The following is an 18,991-nucleotide window of genomic DNA, read 5'->3' on the forward strand; positions in this document are numbered from 1 at the left end:
AAGAGTGGTAACGGTCGTCATCGTCGTAGCTCTTGTGAGGGGTCAGATAATTTCATGGTTTAGAGCCACCATTTGTCCTTGGAAGAAGGGAGAAAATGGTCGTATTTAATCTATTGTTCTTGGCTGCTTGCGCAAGCACTTTCTCTGTTGACGCTTGCAAGTTGGTTCTTTCGCAAGATCAAGGTGATGTGGACAACCTTCTGTTTAGCAGAACACAGCATTGTGTTTTGTTGTACACCAAGACCGGGTTTTCACATGTGAGACACACCTCCATCCTTCGCTGCGCAGAAACACTATTCCTGTTGTAGCACCACGCTCAGCGCCTGATGAGACGCTGCTTCTTCAAGTGATCATGCGAGATGCGTGGTCGGCATGGGCGTCGCTCTCGAAATACACATTCATATGCAAGTAAGAGTCAGACAAGATCGATCATCTGTAGCTAGAGATGAGCTAAGCGGGTACATTCAGGGTGAATATGTCTTCGCTTGCCGCTCTCCTGAGATTCTAGCGGCCGGAAGGACTTCAAATCACCTCCTGTGTATGCGAACCCCCTTCGCCGACTATAATAGGAGTATACTCTCGGCCATTGATCCCCCCACAGAATATCTTAGGTACAGGAGCAGGCGCTTGGTGGAGCATCCCGTTGCAATCCACAGTGGCTGAGCTGGATTGAACATTCCACGAGTTGCCAGAGAACAGTTCGAAAGCGTCACCAGTTCGACGATTCCACTGCCAAGAATATCATATCGCACGTTGAGATAAATGCGATAGGTGGCCGGGCTCCCAGCCACGATATCCTCCACCCCGAAACAGTAATCCACGTCAACTTTGAATACCGATGATGTCTTTCCATGTCCAGGATGGGAGTGGCCTCGCCCTCGACTGTGTCACAGCTAGGAAAAGAATAGTCTCTCGTAGGGCTCGGTAGTGTAGCCGGACGGCTGCAAAGGGACTGGCGTAACCCCACCGCGGCGCCTATTGGATTCTTGCCCTTCTCTTTACCAACAAGGCCTTTGGGCGGCAGACGTTACGAGCAAGCATCTTGAAACGGATTGCAGCTCTGGTGATTCTTGTAGATTGTCTGAGACAGCGCGTGGCTGTACGGGCCTGGAAACTTGCTGTATGCTAGCAGGCAACATTGTCGCGATTCCTGCGGCAGGTGAAGATTCTACATGCCAGAGCGCGTTCATACACGCCCACCTCACGTCCAACCGCCTGCATTCTCAAACTTGCTGCCAAAAACGGCCCTCGTGTCCATAGCCATGCTTACCTTGCGTTGCCGCGTACATTTTCAAGAGGAGATAAGTATCTGCCCTCGCTGCCGACGGTCACGATGGCCCATCTTTTCATTTCAGTCGCCCAATACAACCAACGGCGTGCTACACTCCCTTCTCTCTTTACCCTTCGTCACGCACGTTTATTTCCAACGTCTACACGCTGTCTTACTTTTCTTGGTGCTTCTCGATCGAACCAGCAACAACGCGGCTCGACTACAACGTTCAACTCCTACTGCCCCCCGTTTTCACTTAACGGTCCTGCCTCAATTCGACCTGTCCGCTGGCCGGAAAGTCTTAATTCCTGCTCCTGGAAAGCTATACATAAAGAAAAACCGCCGTCCTACGACTTCGATTCTTTTCTCATACCATCTTTCTGCATCTTCAATCTAATAATACTCTCTATTCTTTGAGTTTCTTCCAACAATAGCGACTTTTTATTCGACCATTCTCCGGCAGCAACTCGAATAAGCTTCGTCACTCCAATCGCTTTTTGCTATTCTTCTATTGTCAACCTCAACATTGTCCAAACCCATTCTGGTCCAACCTATTGTCAGAGGATTGATATTTGCGAATATCACCAACTCCAACTCTTCCTCGTTTGATCTTTGCCATCTTTGTCAAGCTCTTTTCAGGATACCATCTTCTTACTTCTATCAAAATGTCTCACACCATGGCAACTCCTGAGCAAAATGCCGAAGCTCTCAACCACTTCATCTACCTGCCTGTCTCCAAGGACATGGTCTCTTACTTGGCACTCAAGGCCTCTCAAGTCATTCGTTGTGACAACACTCCTATCCACAACACTGACCTTCCGCCTACACCACCGATCTCTCCTACCGAGCAAGGCTTCAACCTCTCTCAGGAGCCTGCTCTTCCTTCGGTCGAGCAATTCATTCAATCCCTTGTCGACAGATCTTCGGTCCAGGTTCCTACTCTCATGACTACCCTCGTCTACCTCGGTCGTCTGCAAGAACGTCTTCCTCCTGTCGCCAAGGGTATGCGCTGCACAACCCACCGCATCTTCCTTGCCGCTCTCATTCTCGCTGCCAAGTCACTTAACGACTCGTCTCCCAAGAACAAGCACTGGGCTCGCTACACTGCTGTCAAGGGATACGAGGGCTTCGGCTTCAACCTTGTCGAGGTCAACCTCATGGAGAAGCAACTCCTCAACCTCCTCAACTGGGACCTGATCGTCCGTGAGGATGACCTCTACTTCCACCTCGAGCCTTTCCTTGCTCCCATCAGACTATGGCAGACTCGTCAAGCCGAGAAGGCCAAGCGTGCTCAGCTCCGCGAGGAGATGATGCAACAGCAACGCCATCTCTCCATCACTGCCGAGCACATGCGCAGAGCCTCTCGCACCGATCTTCGCCAAAACCTTTGCGACACACCCATGAGCCTCGCAAGCTCTCGCAGATCATCTCGCATGCCATCTCTCTCGCCGCCTAGCCGCACTCAGTCTGTTGTCTCTGCTGCCTCTTCTGTCGACTCTCCCAACTCCATCATGTCATCGATGGACGCGACATACGAAGATGTGCCCGTCAGAATCCAGAGATACAACAGTGACTGCCCTTCGATGGTTGAGATTCAACAACCCAAGCTCAATCTTGACCACTACGAACAGCCCTCAGCCAAGAAGCACAGATCGAACAACATCTTCTCGAGGTTTCTCTCCACCACCCACGCTCATTAGAAATTTGCTGGGTGAATAGAGAGGGAGGTTCAAATACAAGCTTTGCGGGTTCGAGGTCTTGTCAATGGTTCGGGGTTTTCATTTCTCGTGTAGGATTACCACATCCACACATTGCATTGCGAAGGCGTCTCTGGGAAGACAGCAAGGAGCATTTTTTTTGAAGCAAGGAAAGATTCAGCGTTCAGCATCAGCACGACTTTACGACAATTGGTGCATACAACTAGATAGTACTTAGGTAGCACAAACTAATAATTCACATCGAAACTCGCAATAGAGCTTTCGCATTCATCACACACCAAAGACCATACATTTCGCTGCACATGTTCATTTCCTCAGGATCATCAGGTACCAGCTTGACCAGTTAGTAGCGTCATGCAGGGGGTTGGTCGATAGTTTTCCCTAGTAGGTGGCTGGCTGGATTGCTCTCCCCTCCAGGGGAACCAGACCAACGGCTTTTTATTGACCGGTTTCTACGACAAACACAATCGCGCAACTGCCACGGACTCGGGAAATTGTCACAATAATGAGCCTTAGAGTCCAACGACTACATGTACCGAGCCAGGGAAAGAGAAGACAATGTGCTGCGTGTATCTCATGATTCAAGAAGAGTCAGAGAGAGTCATGTATTTGATATATTGGTGGAGTTATCACATATCGAAGTATATCTGGGTTGCAAAAGCTCGGCCGAGAGAAAGCACTTGACTCGCAATACTGCTGTTGCTGGCATGCTGCAAGCACGGTGGCATCAACTACTGAGCAAAGAAAAACAGTGCCTGTTGATCTTTAATCTTGTCTGCTGGAATAAACGGAGATTTGCACGCAGAGACACGGAGGAGCTGAAGGATTCCCTTGTCAACGATGTTTCTCGCTCGGGCTCGCCGTCCCTCCCTGTGGTGCACCGCGTAACAATCGGAGGTTGCGACATTTAGACTTTGCATGACAGCAGCGATAAGGCAGATATCTAGAGCTGAGCTGGATGGAGCTGCAAAGGTAAGGGAGACAAACCACATTCCTTGTGGTGTTGCATACTGCAGCAATCCCTCGCGCAGACGATGACCACGGGAGAGACGGGGGGGAGCAGATGGCTCGGAGCTCGGCAAAGCTTCCATCTTCTAGAAGGCCTTTGCTTTTTCCCTCCAGATTCGCATCTCGGTCGTGCTCGGTCTGGAGAAGGTGAGCTCGAATATTTTCTTGCCACGACCGCCTCGCCCAGCCGAAACAACAGAACAGCCGAGATTTTGACGATCAATCTTTCTCGAGCGATGCTTGACTCTACGTGGATTGCCTGAGAATCACACACAAGCCTTGCGATCGACCAACGAGCATCTCCGGCCTCTTGAAGAAACCGCACCGACTTCTGGATCAACACACCTAGTTCCTTAGACCCACACTTCTTCGCAGACCACCACCAACGTCCCAGAGCAGCCAGCCATGGCTTCACGGTTGTGCTCGGCGTGCAACGAAAAGCGAGCACAGATTCTCCGACCCAAGAACCACCGCCGCCTCTGCGCCACCTGCTTCACCGCCGTCTTCGAAAAAGAAGTCGCCGAAGCCGTCGAATCCACAAACCTCTTCTACCCAGGCGAACGCGTAGCCATCGGTGCCAGCGGAGGAAAGGACTCTTGCGTGCTAGCTGCCGTACTCAAAACACTGAACGAAAGACGCAACTGGGGTTTAGACCTGATCTTGCTATCAGTGGACGAAGGCATCAAAGGTTACCGCGATCACAGTCTAGATGCGGTGAGGAGGAATGCAGACTTTCTGCAGCTCCCGCTCAAGATTGTGAGTTATGAGGAACTGTACGGCTGGAGCATGGATCAGGTGGTTGCGCAGATTGGAAAGAAGGGAAACTGCACATATTGTGGTGTCTTCAGACGACAAGCACTAGACAGGGGAGCCGCACAACTGGGAGTCAAGCACGTCGTCACCGGCCACAACGCCGACGACGTAGCAGAAACAGTCCTCATGAACCTCCTGAGAGGCGACCTCCCGCGCCTCAGTCGCGCCACCAGCATCGTAACCGACAACAAAGCCAACGACTCCACCGCCGATCCCGAAGCAATTCCCAAAGAAGGAGAAGTCGCCATCACAAACGTCAAGCGCTCGAAACCGCTCATGTACGCCTACGAAAAGGAAATCGTCCTCTACGCTCACCACAACAAACTCGATTACTTCTCCACCGAATGTCTATACTCGCCCGAAGCCTTCCGTGGCAGCGCTCGCACACTGATCAAAAACCTCGAACGCATACGTCCAGAGAGCATCCTTGATGTCGTGCGCAGCGGCATCGATATGGCCATGTTGGTTCCAGACGCAGATGGACGCTGCAAAGGCGCCTGTGGGTCCAGTAAGACACAAACACAACCAACCACAACTAGTATGCAACCAGACGAAGACGACGACGGCGCCGGTGGTTGCGGTAGTGGAAACGGCAGAGGCACAGGCGGCGAAATGGGAGACATGGAAAAAACACTACAGGCAAATGAAGCCGCTGAAGAGGAGGGAACAGAGACGGAGATCAAGCTTCCAACGGCAAAGAAACAGATGAGTGTGCCGTTGCGACCAAAGAAAACAAAAGGACCTACTCCACCGGCGAATGCAAAGCAGACGCTTGGAAAGTGTGAGAGGTGTGGGTACATGTCTTCGCAGGCTATCTGCAAGGCGTGTATGCTGCTCGAGGGCTTGAACAAGAACAGGCCAAAGACGGTCATCACTGTTGATGGTTGAAAGAGCCAGGACACACAGGCCACAATACACTACATCCCGCTCACGCCACAAAGATGACAGACCGAGAAGGTCTACAAGTCGTATTCCGCTGTGAGCGCATCTCTGTCGTCATCGGACAGACGATACCGAGCCGTCCGGAAACCACGCACGAACACGCTTCGACAACATGTGTCAACGCACAAATGCTGCGGCCATGAGCAAAGATCAAACACATGACAATGAGCTCGCGAGCCGCCCACCAGCCTCGTAGAGGAACAGGAAGTCTCAACCATGACGTTTTCCAGGCACACATGTATCTTCAACCCATCAGATTTGGCTGAATCAGAATCGGGATCTTGAGAGATTTTCATAACTCGAAACTCACATATCTACATCAAGTATCGAAGATAGAATCTCTGATCAAACCTGTTGTTCCCTTCAAACCTCACACTTGCACAAGATCATTTTAGGGGAATCTGTGAATTATGCATTGCTTTTCTTAACAGCCAGTAAGCACTTTGCTAGCAGCAGCCTTCTCTGCACTATCCATGCTCAAGCCATAGTAATACTTGACCTGCACCCAAGCACGTACGTACTCGCACTGATATGACACACGGGGAGGCAGCCACTCTGCGAGATCCTGGTCGCCCTTTGCCTGGTTCAGACTATCCGTGACGGCCAGAAGTTGAGGGCGGGTAAGACTGGTGGAACACGCGTGTTAGTCAAAGTACAATGCGTGCCATGTCCTCCTTTCTCTTCCTCGAGACAGACGAATATCGAGAATGATAGATGAAGACAGAAGAGAACTCACTCGTTAGCAAATTGCTGCCGTCTGTCGTTCGTCCAGTCTTTTGCTCCGGACACCCATGCTTCTTTCAGCGGGACCAAGTGATCGATATCCACATCTGCGGCTGCACTCCACGTCTTGCCATCGTAGTCAGAGTACCAAGAGCCGGAGGTGGCAGCACACGCCGAGGAAGTCACCACACCGGTGCCATCACGCTTGAGCACGGTTTCGCGGGTGTTGCACTCGCCAGAGATGGTGATCCAATGTTTAAAGAGATCACGGTCGTAGGCTGGAGAGTTGGATTCGGCGGCTACTTTGATGGAGGACAGGTATTGGATTGCTGTTGCGGCCGAGACGGGTTCGGGGAGGTTGCCGCGACGCTGGATAGGTGCCGCTGCGGCGAGTCCGGCGGTTGCGGCGAGGAGGAGGGTGGACGAGGATACCATGGTTGTCTTTGATTCGGGACAAGTCCTGAGGGGAGAATGGTGCGAGATGAAGATGGGCGGACTTTCGAGAGGCAGTCGAGGAGTTTAAATGGAGGTCGAGTAGCTTGCATAGCCCAACTCCAAGATGACTCTCCCGTGCAAGAAAGACATTCTTCCGAGAGCACAAGTTGCTGTTACTCGGCGGTCGCCTATATCGCAGTTGGTCTTGTGCAGCAGCATGGTCAAGATACCCAACCGTCATCACCACGTGTGCATATCCACGCTGAAACACCATGCGACCTTCCCATTCAAGCACGGCGCAAACTCCGCCAAGAGGCGGTCAACCCCGTGGACCTGCATATCGTTATACAAAAAGGTTGGAGTGTTGTTGGATCGTCAAAAGGCCAAGGCTGCAGGTGGTCGATCAATCAGCTGCGTTGGCTGCTTCCCCAGTCTGATTCGCTGGTTGCTGGTTTCAACCCTAGATGTCCAATCGATAGACAGCGCGTGCTCGGAGGTTTGATAGACCATAACTCTTAATTCTTGATATCCATCATATGCGTCAAGAGCCAAGCGAGGCACCGTAGCGAAAACCGAAGACTACGTGCGTAATAAAATCCAACAACCCAGGAAGGTCAGAGATAAGGAAAGAGAATCACGGAAAGACAGAGGTAATGGAGAAAGGATGGAAGCCGCTCACAAACCTCGGATGTCAATACGTTAGCACTTTTTGGTGAGAAACACAGCAGGTTTGATTGACGAGCGTTGGGCATGGAGATGATGATCGAGAGCTTCGGCAAGCCAGCGATCGTATGCATTCTTGTCTTACAGAGTGGAAGCAGATATGTGTACAGCGGTTGTTCGGAAGCGGTATTGGGTATCCAGCGGAGCGTCATGATTCATAAAAGCAAAAAGGTGTTCGGACCTTGATATAAGGAGCTTAGCCGGCAGCCTCCTTGACCTTGTTGTTCTCCGGAGGCTCGTCGATGAACTGCGGGGGAGCACTTTGGTCCATCATGAAGGCAGGCATGGAGTCTGCACCCTCGTAGGAAGCCTCTCCAAGATCGACCTCCTCACCCAGAGCCTCGAGCTCAGCGTCCAACTCAGCCTCATCGACGTCCTCGGGTACGTCGTAGCTGCGACTGATGCTTTCCTGGATCTCGTTGCCAATGTCCATGAGGTCTGCCATCTCGTCCTGCAGCTTGTCGATCTTGTCAATGTCGATCTTGCCGTACTGCTTTTTGAGTTCTTTTGTAGTGGTCTTCATGGCGTCTACGGTGGTCATGGTGTTGCGCAGATTGTCTTGCATCATTGTTGCTTGCTCCATATTCCATTGCTGGCTCATGAGCTGGTCCTTCTGGCTCTCGTACATGCGACGGCGCTCGAGACAGGCCTTTGCGCGTTGGCGGATGGCGTTCTTGCCAGGACCATCACGCATACGGGACAGCTTCTGCTGGTAGGTGGTCAACTCGCCGTTGATCTTTGCAATGTTGACGTCGATGGTGTCGAGACGGGTCTGCATCTGTTGGCTGATCAGTATGACGAGCATGGGTAGACGGCGGCAGGCACCAACATTGCCGATGGCATCGTTCAGAGTGGGCTTTGGGCCCGTGTTGCGTCCACCGAAGAGGCGATTCATGGTGACAGAAGTGGTGTGAGTCGATGTGCAGTCGTGACGGTGTGTTTGTGTTGATGAATAGTTGAAAGCAAGTGGCATGCACAATGGTACGGGCTTCCCCACGTTAGACACTCGGACGGCAGATGGACGAGCCTCGCCGGGCGGTGGCCGCGCTCAGACGCTCAGGGCACGAGGGCTGGCTGGGACATGTCTGCTGCCACTTGACCTACAACTGCGCATTATTGCCAAAGCAAGCGCCAACACGCCCACTCATCTGCATGTCCCTCGCCGACACATCCAACACTCCCCGCGCATAAGACCCGGCCTCCGCCACCCGGCACCCGGAACCCTGGCATGCCCACGCCAGCCTACGTCAATCTCTGTCTCGAAGCTCTTCCCGAGCCCCTCCCCGACCCACGTCCTTGCTCCGTCTTGGACGCACCCATCACTTGATCCACAATGTTCTGGCGTTTCGGCGGCTATGCCAACATCTCCTCAATCGACTCCATCCTCGAGAAGCCCAATGTCTCGCTTGAAGAGCTGCTCGACGAGAGCGACCTGATCCAGGAGCTCAAGCAGAACAACTCCAAACTCATCGAGTTCCTTAGGGAGGAAAACACCCTTCAGACCTTGTTGGAATACGTCGTTGCCGACAAGCCTCCGCGCTCCGATAAGGCTTCGGTCAAGGATGAAGAGCCCGATCGATCCTCTCCCATCAGCTTCTTCAAGAAGTCTGCCTCGCGCTCGCGTTCAAAGTCTGTCAACAAGTCCGATGCCGGCGGCGATACGAATGAAGCCGCCGACGACGAAGACAAGGGTGAAGCCTTGCGCAAAAAATACGCCTATGTCGCGTGCGAGGTCCTTTCCTCGGACGTCTGGTCAATCACAGAGGCCGTCCTGGAGTATCAGAACTATCTTCGCGACTTCTGGCACTATGTCAGTCGTCCCGCTCCCCTCGACCCCTTGCAAGCTGGCTACTTCACAAAGGTCAACGAGTCTTTGCTGGACAAGAAGACGGATGAAATGCTAGCCTTCTTCAAAACCCTCGATCACATCGTTCCTGACATGCTGCAACATGTCGACTGTCCAATGATTATGGATCTCCTATTGAAAATCATCAGTCTGGAAAAGGCTCCAGGAGGCCAAGGAATCGTCGATGTGAGTCGAGTCGCTCCTTCTGTACTTTCGAATTGCTGACAGTGGCCCAAAAGTGGCTACAAACACAGGATCTCATCCCTGTACTCTTGTCCTACCTTGGTCCTGACAACAGCGCTTCAACTCAGACAGCCGCGGGTGACTTCTTGAAGGCAATAATCACCATTTCTGCGAATGCTACCACCCAGGATCAGACCGTCATTGGCCCTAACGAATTGACCCGACAGCTCGTTTCTGATGAATGCACCACCATCCTGATCAACAATATGCTCTCAGGAGGCAATGCCCTGACCGTCGGAGTTGGAATCATCATCGAAGTCATCCGCAAGAACAACTCGGACTACGATCTCGACAACCAAGTCGGTCCCGAGCCCAGAACAACCGACCCGATTTACCTCGGCAGTCTGCTTCGCCAGTTTGCGACACATGTCCCCGACTTTATGCATCTAATTAGAAGTGCTGGAGCTAAAAAGCCTGGTCTCAAAACTGCATTCGGCAAGGAGATTCAGCCTCTAGGTTTTGACCGGTTCAAAACATGCGAGCTCATGGCTGAACTTTTGCACTGCAGTAACATGGCTCTCCTGAACGAACGCGGAAGTGATGCTCAGATCAAGCACAGGGATGAGGAGAGAGAAAAGCTCAAGCTTGAAGGACGTCTGACAGGGCAGCAGATCGAAGGTTCTTCGTACGACGAGCACGAGCCCTTCGCAAGCAGTGTTGACAGCCACGGATTCCACCACGCACAACGACCCGAGGACGACCTCAGCGGCTCGCCCGAAGAGATCAAAAGACTTGAAGTGCAAAATGCGTCCGAAGAAGATGGCTTCGAGAAGGTCGCTGTTTCGGAAGCTGACGAGTTCAACGAAATTGCGGGAGACGCAAGCTTGCCACCTCTAACAAAACAGGACGACCCTTCGAGTATCCACCACGTCCCGAACGAGTCCTCTCAAGACGGTACGACCGTCCTTACAGAAGAAATCAGCCAATTACACATCGACAGTCCTGAGCAAGAGGGCGATGAACCTCAGTCTGAGGGTAAGCGCCGCGTCTCACTGTTGACTCAGCAGCTTCAACAACATATACAAGAATCTGAGCTCAACTTTTCATCAGATCAGCCCAGGACCGCCCAAGAAGACGTCGACATGCACCCCGAGGACAGGCCGGCACCTTTGTTCACTAGCCCCAGTAAGAACAGCCAGTCAGCGCCAAGCTCCAACGAAGAAGACCCTAGCCATAGTACGGCGACGCTGCAGCCCGATGCGCATACCACCGAAGGCGACAACGGACTCTGGGAGGCCGACGTGGACGGTTCGCCCGTTGTTGGAGATTTGCTGAAGATCATGTTCGTCGAGCATCAAGTTGTCCCTACTATCCTTGTGAGTCTGCTTTCCGCTACCGAAATTGTATGTTATACTTATTTTCTAGGATTTCTTCTTCCGCTTCCCCTGGAACAACTTCCTGCACAACGTGGTGTACGATGTCGTACAGCAAGTCTTCAATGGTAGCTTCGAGCGTGGCTACAACCGCACTCTTGCTATCGACCTGTTCTGCCATTCCAACTGCACCGACTTGGCTTCTCAGGCCGACGTTACCCAGCGTATCTTGGATGGACAAACCGCTTCCGATAATGCTCAGAAGGAGAAGGGCATGCGCCTTGGTTACATGGGACATCTCACGTTGATTGCCGAAGAAGTATTGAAGTTGCAGGATCGTCAGCCCCCGGAGGTACTTGGTGAACAGATCATGGAACGCATCACCCGCGATGAATGGATTCAATATCTGGAAACCACACTTTCCGAAACCAGAGATCGCGATAATGCTGTTCTAGGTGGCGTCAAGCCTGACCAAGGATTTGGTGCTCGACAAGTGGGCATGGGTGCCAACAGCATGCTCAGTCAGAGCAACTTTTCGGGCGGCAACAACTCGAGCGTCCTATCCGTGCCAGCCGACAGTATGGCGCTGCAAGAGCAAGGAGATGCCAGCAATTACGATACAGGATCCGCCGGCCTGCTCAGTGGCTTTGGCAACGGAGATGACGACGATGACGATCTTGAGGAGTCGATAAGCGGAGAGAAGAGGGAGAAGGCGGTCGACGATGATGAGCAGGTCGGTGAACTCTCGTTTGACGATGTCGACATCAACCACTTCCGATAAATGCTACTTTTGCATGCACACTTCTACACAGCACACACACACACACACACACACTTTTTGCACATTTGAAAGATACACGAGCAGTCTCCCTCCCCAGTTCCCTTTACCCTGTTGTCCGCATTTTTTGTTGTGTATTGCATCGGAGCAGAGCAAGAGGTGGGCAATTCCAGTCCCAAACATCTCTGAGCGGCGTCTTCTGTAATGAGATTTTGGCTATAACGATTTGATGACGAGATTTGCAGCCTCGGAGGGGGATTCATGCATCTCATGTCCCTCTCTCGAGTCGATGAATCTCATCTGTACTATACAAGATTTTTTCTACCCTTCACCCTTCTCCCTCCTATCCTGTCTTCTCTCCCACATGCATTCTTTATGAAGCAGGCCTCTTCCTATACCAATCCACACCACACATGTTCATTGCCAGGTACGCACACTTTTTAGCACAACAAAGCACAATGTCCCTCTACTCCCAAACCATTGCATGAAACACTTGCTAACCTATCTTCCTCTCCAACAGCAAACCCCAGCCTCGCCAGACTCTGTGAATTCGCCAGCGCCTTTGAACCTCACACCCAGCCGGGCCCGCAACAAATTCGCCGAACGCCTTGCCTTGCGCGCCAAAGAAGCCGCCGAAGAAGAAAGCGCCACTCTACAAGCTTCAGATCCGGATAGTGCGGATGCAGCGGCTGTGCAGCAAGCTTTTGAGATGCCTGTGGAGCCTCTGAGTGACTTGCCTGATCTCGATCTCTCAGCCGTCACGGAACGACAGATTAATGAGCTCATCGGCAACACTGGTGCGTCGGGAGAGCAAGGCAGAGTGGTGTCTGCATACTCTTCTTCGTCGTCTTCATTGGACTCTGCGTCCTCGGATGAAGACGAAGACCCGGTGATTCCAAGCAACGATATTGGAGGGGAAGGAACTGTGGGGGTCAAACGCCGCCCTAGCACCACGGAAGCTAAGAAGAGAGTTCCTATCGATGACGGAGAGGAGGATGAGCAACACAGGCCTCGAGTGCAGAGGACAATATCCGATCCATTCGAGAGCCCTGAGGATAGCAGTGGAGATGAGAGTAGTGGTGAAGAATTGAGTTTTGGGAGATAGTATGGGGGGGAAGGAAAGGGAAATGGACAAGGAGAGATGGAGGGAGGAAAGGGAAAGGGGAGCAAGTAGTTGAAATGACAGATGAATGGAATGCAAGACACGCAAATGATATGGCTGCTATGGGTATAGATAGATCTCCTTTGTTCAGTCTCGTTTTCTCCATAAGGGTAAGGATATGAAATGTTCTTCCACCTAGACTTTACCGGGGCTTCATCTTAACCATTTGTGACAAAGTTGTGCTTTCAGATGTCAGAAAAAGATAAAAACACCTGACCCAATGCAGCGTGCGTATATTTTTAAAATGTACCTATATGCACAAGAAGATGCCAAAAACTACCATACTCCCCATGCTATGAGGGAGAAAAAGGGTGTCTGTCTATAAAAAAAACCAAACATGCCAAGGAAAAATGATCCCAGACCATTTTTCTGTTCTCTACATGACACTCTCGACATCACTTTCAATCTCGACCTCTGATTCCTTTTTCCGCCTCTCCTCAGCCATCTCCCTATACGTCGCCCATGACAAGAGCAAAAACGCAACAATAATCAGCAATCCACCCGCCACAGCAGCACCAGTAAGCGGCTGGTTCAGGGGCGGCGGCAACAACTGATCCACCACAGCCACCAAAAATATCGTCAGCAATGCAGCTACAGAACTCAATACTGGCGATGTCAAAGAGATGAGGACCAGGAAAGAGCCAGAGAATGTGGCGTTTGCCATTACGGAGATGAGCAGCATCCATGCTGCTTCCCCCGTGGGGAGTTCAAAGGTTTCGATGCCGGTGTAGTGGAGGATGGGGATGGGGATCCAGAGGACGGTAAGTGTGAACAGACCGATCAGCGACCCGAAGGTGTTTGCAAAGATCATGCCGCGGCCTGGCGAGCAGCCCTCGGGTGGGCAAGCGAGTTTCTTGTATAGCACTTCGTAGAAGCCGTAGAGTACGCTGCCCACGCCAATGACGAGGTTGCCGAGCGCGCGGTTGGAGGCTTCTTCTGGCTCAGGGGCAGTGGGACCGCCTGCGCCGCCGCCAGATTTGCTGCCGTGTTTGCTGGGAGAGACGTCGCCGTATGCGACTACCAAGACGCCGATGATGGCGACGCCAACGGCGAAGACTTTGTTCCATTTGAAGTGTTCGCCCAGCAAGGGGATGGCAAAGGCGTAGGCGAAGAAGGCGGAGCAGTTGTAGATGGCGGTCAAATCCGAGGCAGTGGTCAGGTCGACGGCAACGTACCAACTGCCGCCAGCAACAGTGAGTGCGCAAGTGACCATCGAGGTCATCTTGATGAAGTATGGGATGGGCGATTGCTTCTGCATGTGGTGTGGGATATCCAATCTTTGGTGCTCGACCATCTGAGCTGTGCTCCGTAGAATGGCTTTGTGTCTGCGCCAGAAGGATTCCCAGGGCATGTTCAGCTTTTGCAACCGCAGGATGGCTAGTTGTGTGGGCCATAGCAGGATCCAGCTGCCGTGGGTAAAGTAGAGCATGCAGTATGCCTTGTTCCAATGCAACGAGTGTTGGATATATACAGCGGTTTCTGTTTGTATGGTGAAGGAGATCAAGCTGAGCACCAGGAAGGCGGCAGCATATGTGTATTTCTGCTTTGTGGCTTGGGCAGCGGCGACATCAGGGTCGCGTTCTCGTAGGCGTGAGCGACGTTCTCGGAGGGCAGCACTGCCAGGAGGGGAGGCGTAGTCGCGGTGCTTGTTCTCTGGGGAAAGCAATGGAGCAGCATGCGACCTGCTCTCTGCCGCTGAGCGTAGGTCTGACGGCATGCCTCTATCGTCGTCGTCGTCGTAGTTGTCGTCCCAAGCAAAGTCGTCGTCGTCCTGATCTGTCTGGGTCGTCTTGTAGTCGTCGAGTTCTAAGGCATCAGGGTGGGGCAGATCGATAAAGGGCGATGTGTCCCTAGAAATATGTACAGGACTGGTGGCAGACGACGAATGGGCGCTAGACGGCTTGACACCAAGGTTGTTTGGATTCATGCACGCGGTAGCACTGGGGGGTGGTGTCTGATTTGACGAGATAAGGGTTCGGTGGTAGAAAGGGTGCAACGTGATCTGCTTGCGTGATTACGAGGCTGAGGAAGCTCCTTACTGTCTCCACCACGATGCGCTCCGGGCGTTTGGGGGGTTTCGTCTTGCTCCTGCGTCAGCTGCGCTGGGCGATTTCCAAACACTAGGCCACAAGTCTGTTCCGTGGATGTATCTGATCCAGAACGATGTAATGGTCAAGCGGTGCAACTTCTCAAAACTTCATCATGCCCATCATCACAAGCCAGCGAGCGACTGCCGCAGGAAGTCGGCTGGAATAGCCTTTTCGGCCGGCCTTTAGGCTTATCTCCAGATTCGTAGCTGCCTCTTTCGTCACTGCCGATGAGGGGTCCTCGATGCTCGTCTTCAATCCACTTTATAACTCTCTGTCCATGTTCAAGAACTTTCTTTCTCCGTTCAGACCTGTCTTGAGAAACATCGCATCCAAAAGTACACATCGTTTCCTACAACACCCATCCAGAATGTTGCTCACAGGAACCGGCAAGCCGCGAGTCATCCTCGGGACCATGACCTTTGTAAGCTTGCAATACATCTATCTTCCTGATTTGCTAACGTTATCAGGGTCCCGATACCGATTCAGGTGCTCGTCAAACCGATCTTGCCGACTACAACAAAGCCTTGGACTATTTACAATCCCAGGGCTACAATGAAATCGATACTGCTCGCACTTACGTTGGCGGAAAGCAGGAAGCATGGACCAAGGATGCCCACTGGAAGGACCGTGGTCTGACCCTGGCCACCAAGTGCTACCCTCACGAGCCTGGTATGCACAAGGCAGACAGCATCCTCGCCTCGCTCGACAAGAGTTTGGCCGAGCTAGGAACTGATTGCGTCGACATCTTCTATCTGCACGCACCAGACCGCTCTGTCCCCTTCACCGAGACTCTCGAGGCTGTTAACAGAGCCCATAAGCAGGGCAAGTTTGTCCAGCTGGGTCTGTCCAATTACACTGCATTCGAGGTGGCCGAGATTGTCATGCACTGCAAGTACAACAACTGGGTCCGACCTACCATCTACCAAGGAATGTACAATGCCATTACTCGCAGCATCGAGCAAGAGTTGATCCCCGTCTGCCGTCGCTACGGTCTGGACATTGTCGTCTACAACCCTGTTGCTGGAGGTATCTTCTCTGGCAAGTACAAGACCAGCGAGGTGCCTACCGAAGGCCGTTACAGCGACTCGGTTGGTAAGATGGGTGGTATGTACCGCAAGCGATACTTTAGAGACGCCACCTTCGATGCCCTGCGTGTCATCGAGCCAGTCGTTGAAAAGCACAATTTGACCTTGATCGAGACGGCACTGCGCTGGATGGTGCATCACAGTGGATTGAACATCAAGGATGGTGGCAATGATGGTATCATCATCGGCGTTAGTAAACAGGAACAGCTCGAGGGCAACCTCAAGGATGTCGAAAAGGGACCTTTGCCTGAGGAAGTGGTCAAGGCCCTTGATGAAGCCTGGTCGATCACGAAAGTTGACCCTCCGAATTACTGGCATTTAGACCTGAAGTACACGTACGATACCTACGAGGCGTTGTTCGGCAACAAGTCGTAGAGGGACGGGGATGGTCGAGTGATACCAGAGGGTTCGTAGAACAAAGAATGAAGCTTTGCAGCCTATAAGTTTGGAACTCTTAGCCATGATTGCAGTGGATATTGACAGAAATGAAACATGACAAGCCGTTGTTTTTGTGTTCACTGCTGAAACCAGAGGAAGATAGTGCCGTGACAGAAACAGAGGGTCGGAATGGGTGTAGGCACGGAGGAGGTGGTCTAAGCACTGCCGAAGCATCCATCTTTCGCCGCAGGTCATTCGAGCACTCTCACGCTCCATCAACCATCGCATCCACAAGCACATTTTCATCTCTCATCTCAGATCAATCAGCGCAATCGACTCTCGACGTCTCAATTGAATTCACTCATCCGTCAACATCAACCTCGCCACGACTTGACTCAACCACCAACAATAAAAAGCGCACACCACGTCCACAACCTTTCGATCGACCAATATCACAATGTCAACACCCACACCCACAACCCTGCGCAGCCTCTACCGCTCCCTCCTCCGCGAACTTCCCCCGCGCACCTCTCGCACACCCTCGCCTTTAGCCACCCACCTGCGCACCACCTTCGCCTCTACCCCCGCCACAACACCTACGTCTTCCCTCACCACCGCCAACCTTGCCGACTCTACATCCACATCTTCTACCATTACCGACTTCTCAGGTTTGGATGCTGCAGGAGCCACGAAGACAGCACTGCAACAAGTGCAAGAGGCTGAACAGCTTGCGGCCTATTTGAAGGCGCAAAGGACGTATGTCACTCTGGTGGAAAGATATAACCCTGGTATGGACATGAGTGATGAGGAGAGGGTCAGATTGTCGGCGAGGAGGGTGGGTATGAATTTGCCTGTTGAGCATCACAAAGAGTGAGAGATAGGTGATAAAAGAAGGAAGAAAGGACGTGGCAAGAGCATGGGAATATGAATGAGGGGATGTAAAGATGAAATGGTTCGCCGATATATCTGGTTCGTTACATTCAATTTCTGCGATCCTTTGATCGAGGCAAATTGGTCCAGGAGTTTTGGGCAAGAGGCTTGATCCATCGAGTCTTCTGGACCAGAGACCAGGGTTGTCCCCCTTGCAACATTTTCTTCAAACACAATCGATACTTACGATCACAAGGACCTTCAAATCTAGTCAAAGCACCTCGAGACAGATACACAGGATCATACTTTCATGTATACGTCTATCACTGCTTGTTTGAGTGATCAAAGACCAAGCACAATCACAAATATCGGATTTTGATCTTCGAACCTCCTCGTGTGTGATCAGGACCGAACGGATGTCGGAATGAGCAAAGACGATGTAGGTAAATCAGGCGACCTGGCTACTTGTCTTATATCTTGCGCCTTGCATCTGTATACGAAACATTTAAGAAGAGTTGCTGATCGAAGAGATAAACCCGCGCGGGGATAAGGTCTCGGCTCCCGGCACCAAGCACTTGAGCGATGACTTTCAACCTCCTACTTCCGGGTGACCAATACGTATGAACTGCAAGACACAGTTGCAACCTACATTGTAAGATCTTATGTGCCATAAAATCCTCCGAGTTTCCGGACGTGCAGTGATGTTTTTTCCGCCGATGATTCCCTCACAACTAACTCAATTCGCAAAGTCCTTACATCTACCCTCCCAGACGTAAAGTCATTAATCTGACCGACTGAATAACTGATACTTCAGGTGGCAGAGCTTTCTCTTGTGGGACGTCTCAAGTTACGTGTCAATAAGTGTCGCTCTTAGCCACTTTGCTCACAAGTCTCCAGGCCCGGATCTGACCAGGAGATCGAACGCAGCACCATGCAATCCTCCACTGTCCTCGAAACCTCTGGGAAACGTCCAATGATTCCCGATAAGCTCAACAAGAAGCCCTCTGCATCTCTCTCCTCTTCTGAAAGACCAATATCATCGCTTTCCAACGATGAAATAGCCTTTCACAGCCCTGTCTTTGTCTTGGCTACTGGTGTTGCATCGGCAGCTTTCTGGGTACTTGCTGCAGGGGTCTGTCCGCTGAGTGCGAACGACAGGGACGTCAACAAGACGCAGTGTGGCATAGGCATCACGTTCGGCCTTGTCTTTCTCTTAGTCGGTGGACTCGCCGCTTTTGGTCTGATCCATTCCGACAAGAGAAAGATAGATGGAGGCATGGCTCCATTCCTCGACGATTCCGATGTCAACAATGGGTATGCCGTGTCGACTGAATCAGATGGAGCCAGTATCAACGAACCCCATCCAACAGGTGTTAACTAGGCACGATTTTCTCCCGAAACAACAAGTTTTGATGGATCCATGCCTGACTTATAACCCATCTATTCAATCTATCCATCAGGCAGCAGACGTCATTACAATGCCGCTCTAAGAAGACAGTCCTTAGCTAGGAACGCGATTTTCCAAGTCTAACGCATTCTATGGCTATACGAGATCTCTGTCAAGCATTCTCTGTTGCCTTCTTATAGCCCTTGC

The 18,991-nt window shown here is 51.8% G+C and overlaps 10 protein-coding genes across 10 annotated transcripts; 7 read left to right on the forward strand and 3 right to left on the reverse strand.

Annotated features, from left to right (window-relative positions):
- Nucleotides 1–1,947: 1,947 nt before the first annotated feature.
- On the forward strand, nucleotides 1,948–2,970 carry M436DRAFT_83216 (cyclin; the record flags this gene model as incomplete). Its single annotated transcript, XM_013570528.1, has 1 exon — nucleotides 1,948–2,970. The coding sequence occupies one exon, from the start codon at nucleotides 1,948–1,950 to the stop codon at nucleotides 2,968–2,970; it is 1,023 nt and encodes a 340-aa protein (XP_013425982.1).
- A 1,431-nt stretch (nucleotides 2,971–4,401) lies between these two features.
- M436DRAFT_65096 (adenine nucleotide alpha hydrolases-like protein) lies at nucleotides 4,402–5,697 on the forward strand (the record flags this gene model as incomplete). Its single annotated transcript, XM_013570466.1, has 1 exon — nucleotides 4,402–5,697. The coding sequence occupies one exon, from the start codon at nucleotides 4,402–4,404 to the stop codon at nucleotides 5,695–5,697; it is 1,296 nt and encodes a 431-aa protein (XP_013425920.1).
- Nucleotides 5,698–6,175: 478 nt separating this feature from the next.
- On the reverse strand, nucleotides 6,176–6,909 carry M436DRAFT_50592 (uncharacterized protein; the record flags this gene model as incomplete). The annotated part of the gene is made up of 2 exons (XM_013570418.1): nucleotides 6,176–6,377; nucleotides 6,488–6,909. The coding sequence occupies 2 exons, from the start codon at nucleotides 6,907–6,909 to the stop codon at nucleotides 6,176–6,178; spliced, it is 624 nt and encodes a 207-aa protein (XP_013425872.1).
- Nucleotides 6,910–7,828: 919 nt separating this feature from the next.
- On the reverse strand, nucleotides 7,829–8,527 carry M436DRAFT_50413 (uncharacterized protein; the record flags this gene model as incomplete). The annotated part of the gene is made up of 2 exons (XM_013570384.1): nucleotides 7,829–8,410; nucleotides 8,462–8,527. 2 exons carry the CDS (start codon nucleotides 8,525–8,527, stop codon nucleotides 7,829–7,831), a joined length of 648 nt encoding a protein of 215 aa, XP_013425838.1.
- A 438-nt stretch (nucleotides 8,528–8,965) lies between these two features.
- Nucleotides 8,966–11,815, forward strand: M436DRAFT_50121 (SAPS-domain-containing protein; the record flags this gene model as incomplete). The annotated part of the gene is made up of 4 exons (XM_013570337.1): nucleotides 8,966–9,664; nucleotides 9,718–10,696; nucleotides 10,748–11,037; nucleotides 11,087–11,815. 4 exons carry the CDS (start codon nucleotides 8,966–8,968, stop codon nucleotides 11,813–11,815), a joined length of 2,697 nt encoding a protein of 898 aa, XP_013425791.1.
- A 481-nt stretch (nucleotides 11,816–12,296) lies between these two features.
- M436DRAFT_83221 (uncharacterized protein) lies at nucleotides 12,297–12,917 on the forward strand (the record flags this gene model as incomplete). The annotated part of the gene is made up of 1 exon (XM_013570529.1): nucleotides 12,297–12,917. The coding sequence occupies one exon, from the start codon at nucleotides 12,297–12,299 to the stop codon at nucleotides 12,915–12,917; it is 621 nt and encodes a 206-aa protein (XP_013425983.1).
- Nucleotides 12,918–13,350: 433 nt separating this feature from the next.
- M436DRAFT_74036 (uncharacterized protein) lies at nucleotides 13,351–14,901 on the reverse strand (the record flags this gene model as incomplete). Its single annotated transcript, XM_013570530.1, has 1 exon — nucleotides 13,351–14,901. The coding sequence occupies one exon, from the start codon at nucleotides 14,899–14,901 to the stop codon at nucleotides 13,351–13,353; it is 1,551 nt and encodes a 516-aa protein (XP_013425984.1).
- A 530-nt stretch (nucleotides 14,902–15,431) lies between these two features.
- Nucleotides 15,432–16,524, forward strand: M436DRAFT_74037 (Aldo/keto reductase; the record flags this gene model as incomplete). The annotated part of the gene is made up of 2 exons (XM_013570531.1): nucleotides 15,432–15,485; nucleotides 15,532–16,524. The coding sequence occupies 2 exons, from the start codon at nucleotides 15,432–15,434 to the stop codon at nucleotides 16,522–16,524; spliced, it is 1,047 nt and encodes a 348-aa protein (XP_013425985.1).
- A 460-nt stretch (nucleotides 16,525–16,984) lies between these two features.
- M436DRAFT_65102 (uncharacterized protein) lies at nucleotides 16,985–17,401 on the forward strand (the record flags this gene model as incomplete). Its single annotated transcript, XM_013570467.1, has 1 exon — nucleotides 16,985–17,401. One exon carries the CDS (start codon nucleotides 16,985–16,987, stop codon nucleotides 17,399–17,401), a length of 417 nt encoding a protein of 138 aa, XP_013425921.1.
- A 927-nt stretch (nucleotides 17,402–18,328) lies between these two features.
- M436DRAFT_65103 (uncharacterized protein) lies at nucleotides 18,329–18,778 on the forward strand (the record flags this gene model as incomplete). Its single annotated transcript, XM_013570468.1, has 1 exon — nucleotides 18,329–18,778. The coding sequence occupies one exon, from the start codon at nucleotides 18,329–18,331 to the stop codon at nucleotides 18,776–18,778; it is 450 nt and encodes a 149-aa protein (XP_013425922.1).
- Between the last annotated feature and the right edge of the window lie 213 nt (nucleotides 18,779–18,991).

The sequence above is a fragment of the Aureobasidium namibiae genome (genome assembly GCF_000721765.1).
Source record: "Aureobasidium namibiae CBS 147.97 unplaced genomic scaffold scaffold_12, whole genome shotgun sequence".
NCBI lineage: Eukaryota > Fungi > Ascomycota > Dothideomycetes > Dothideales > Saccotheciaceae > Aureobasidium > Aureobasidium namibiae.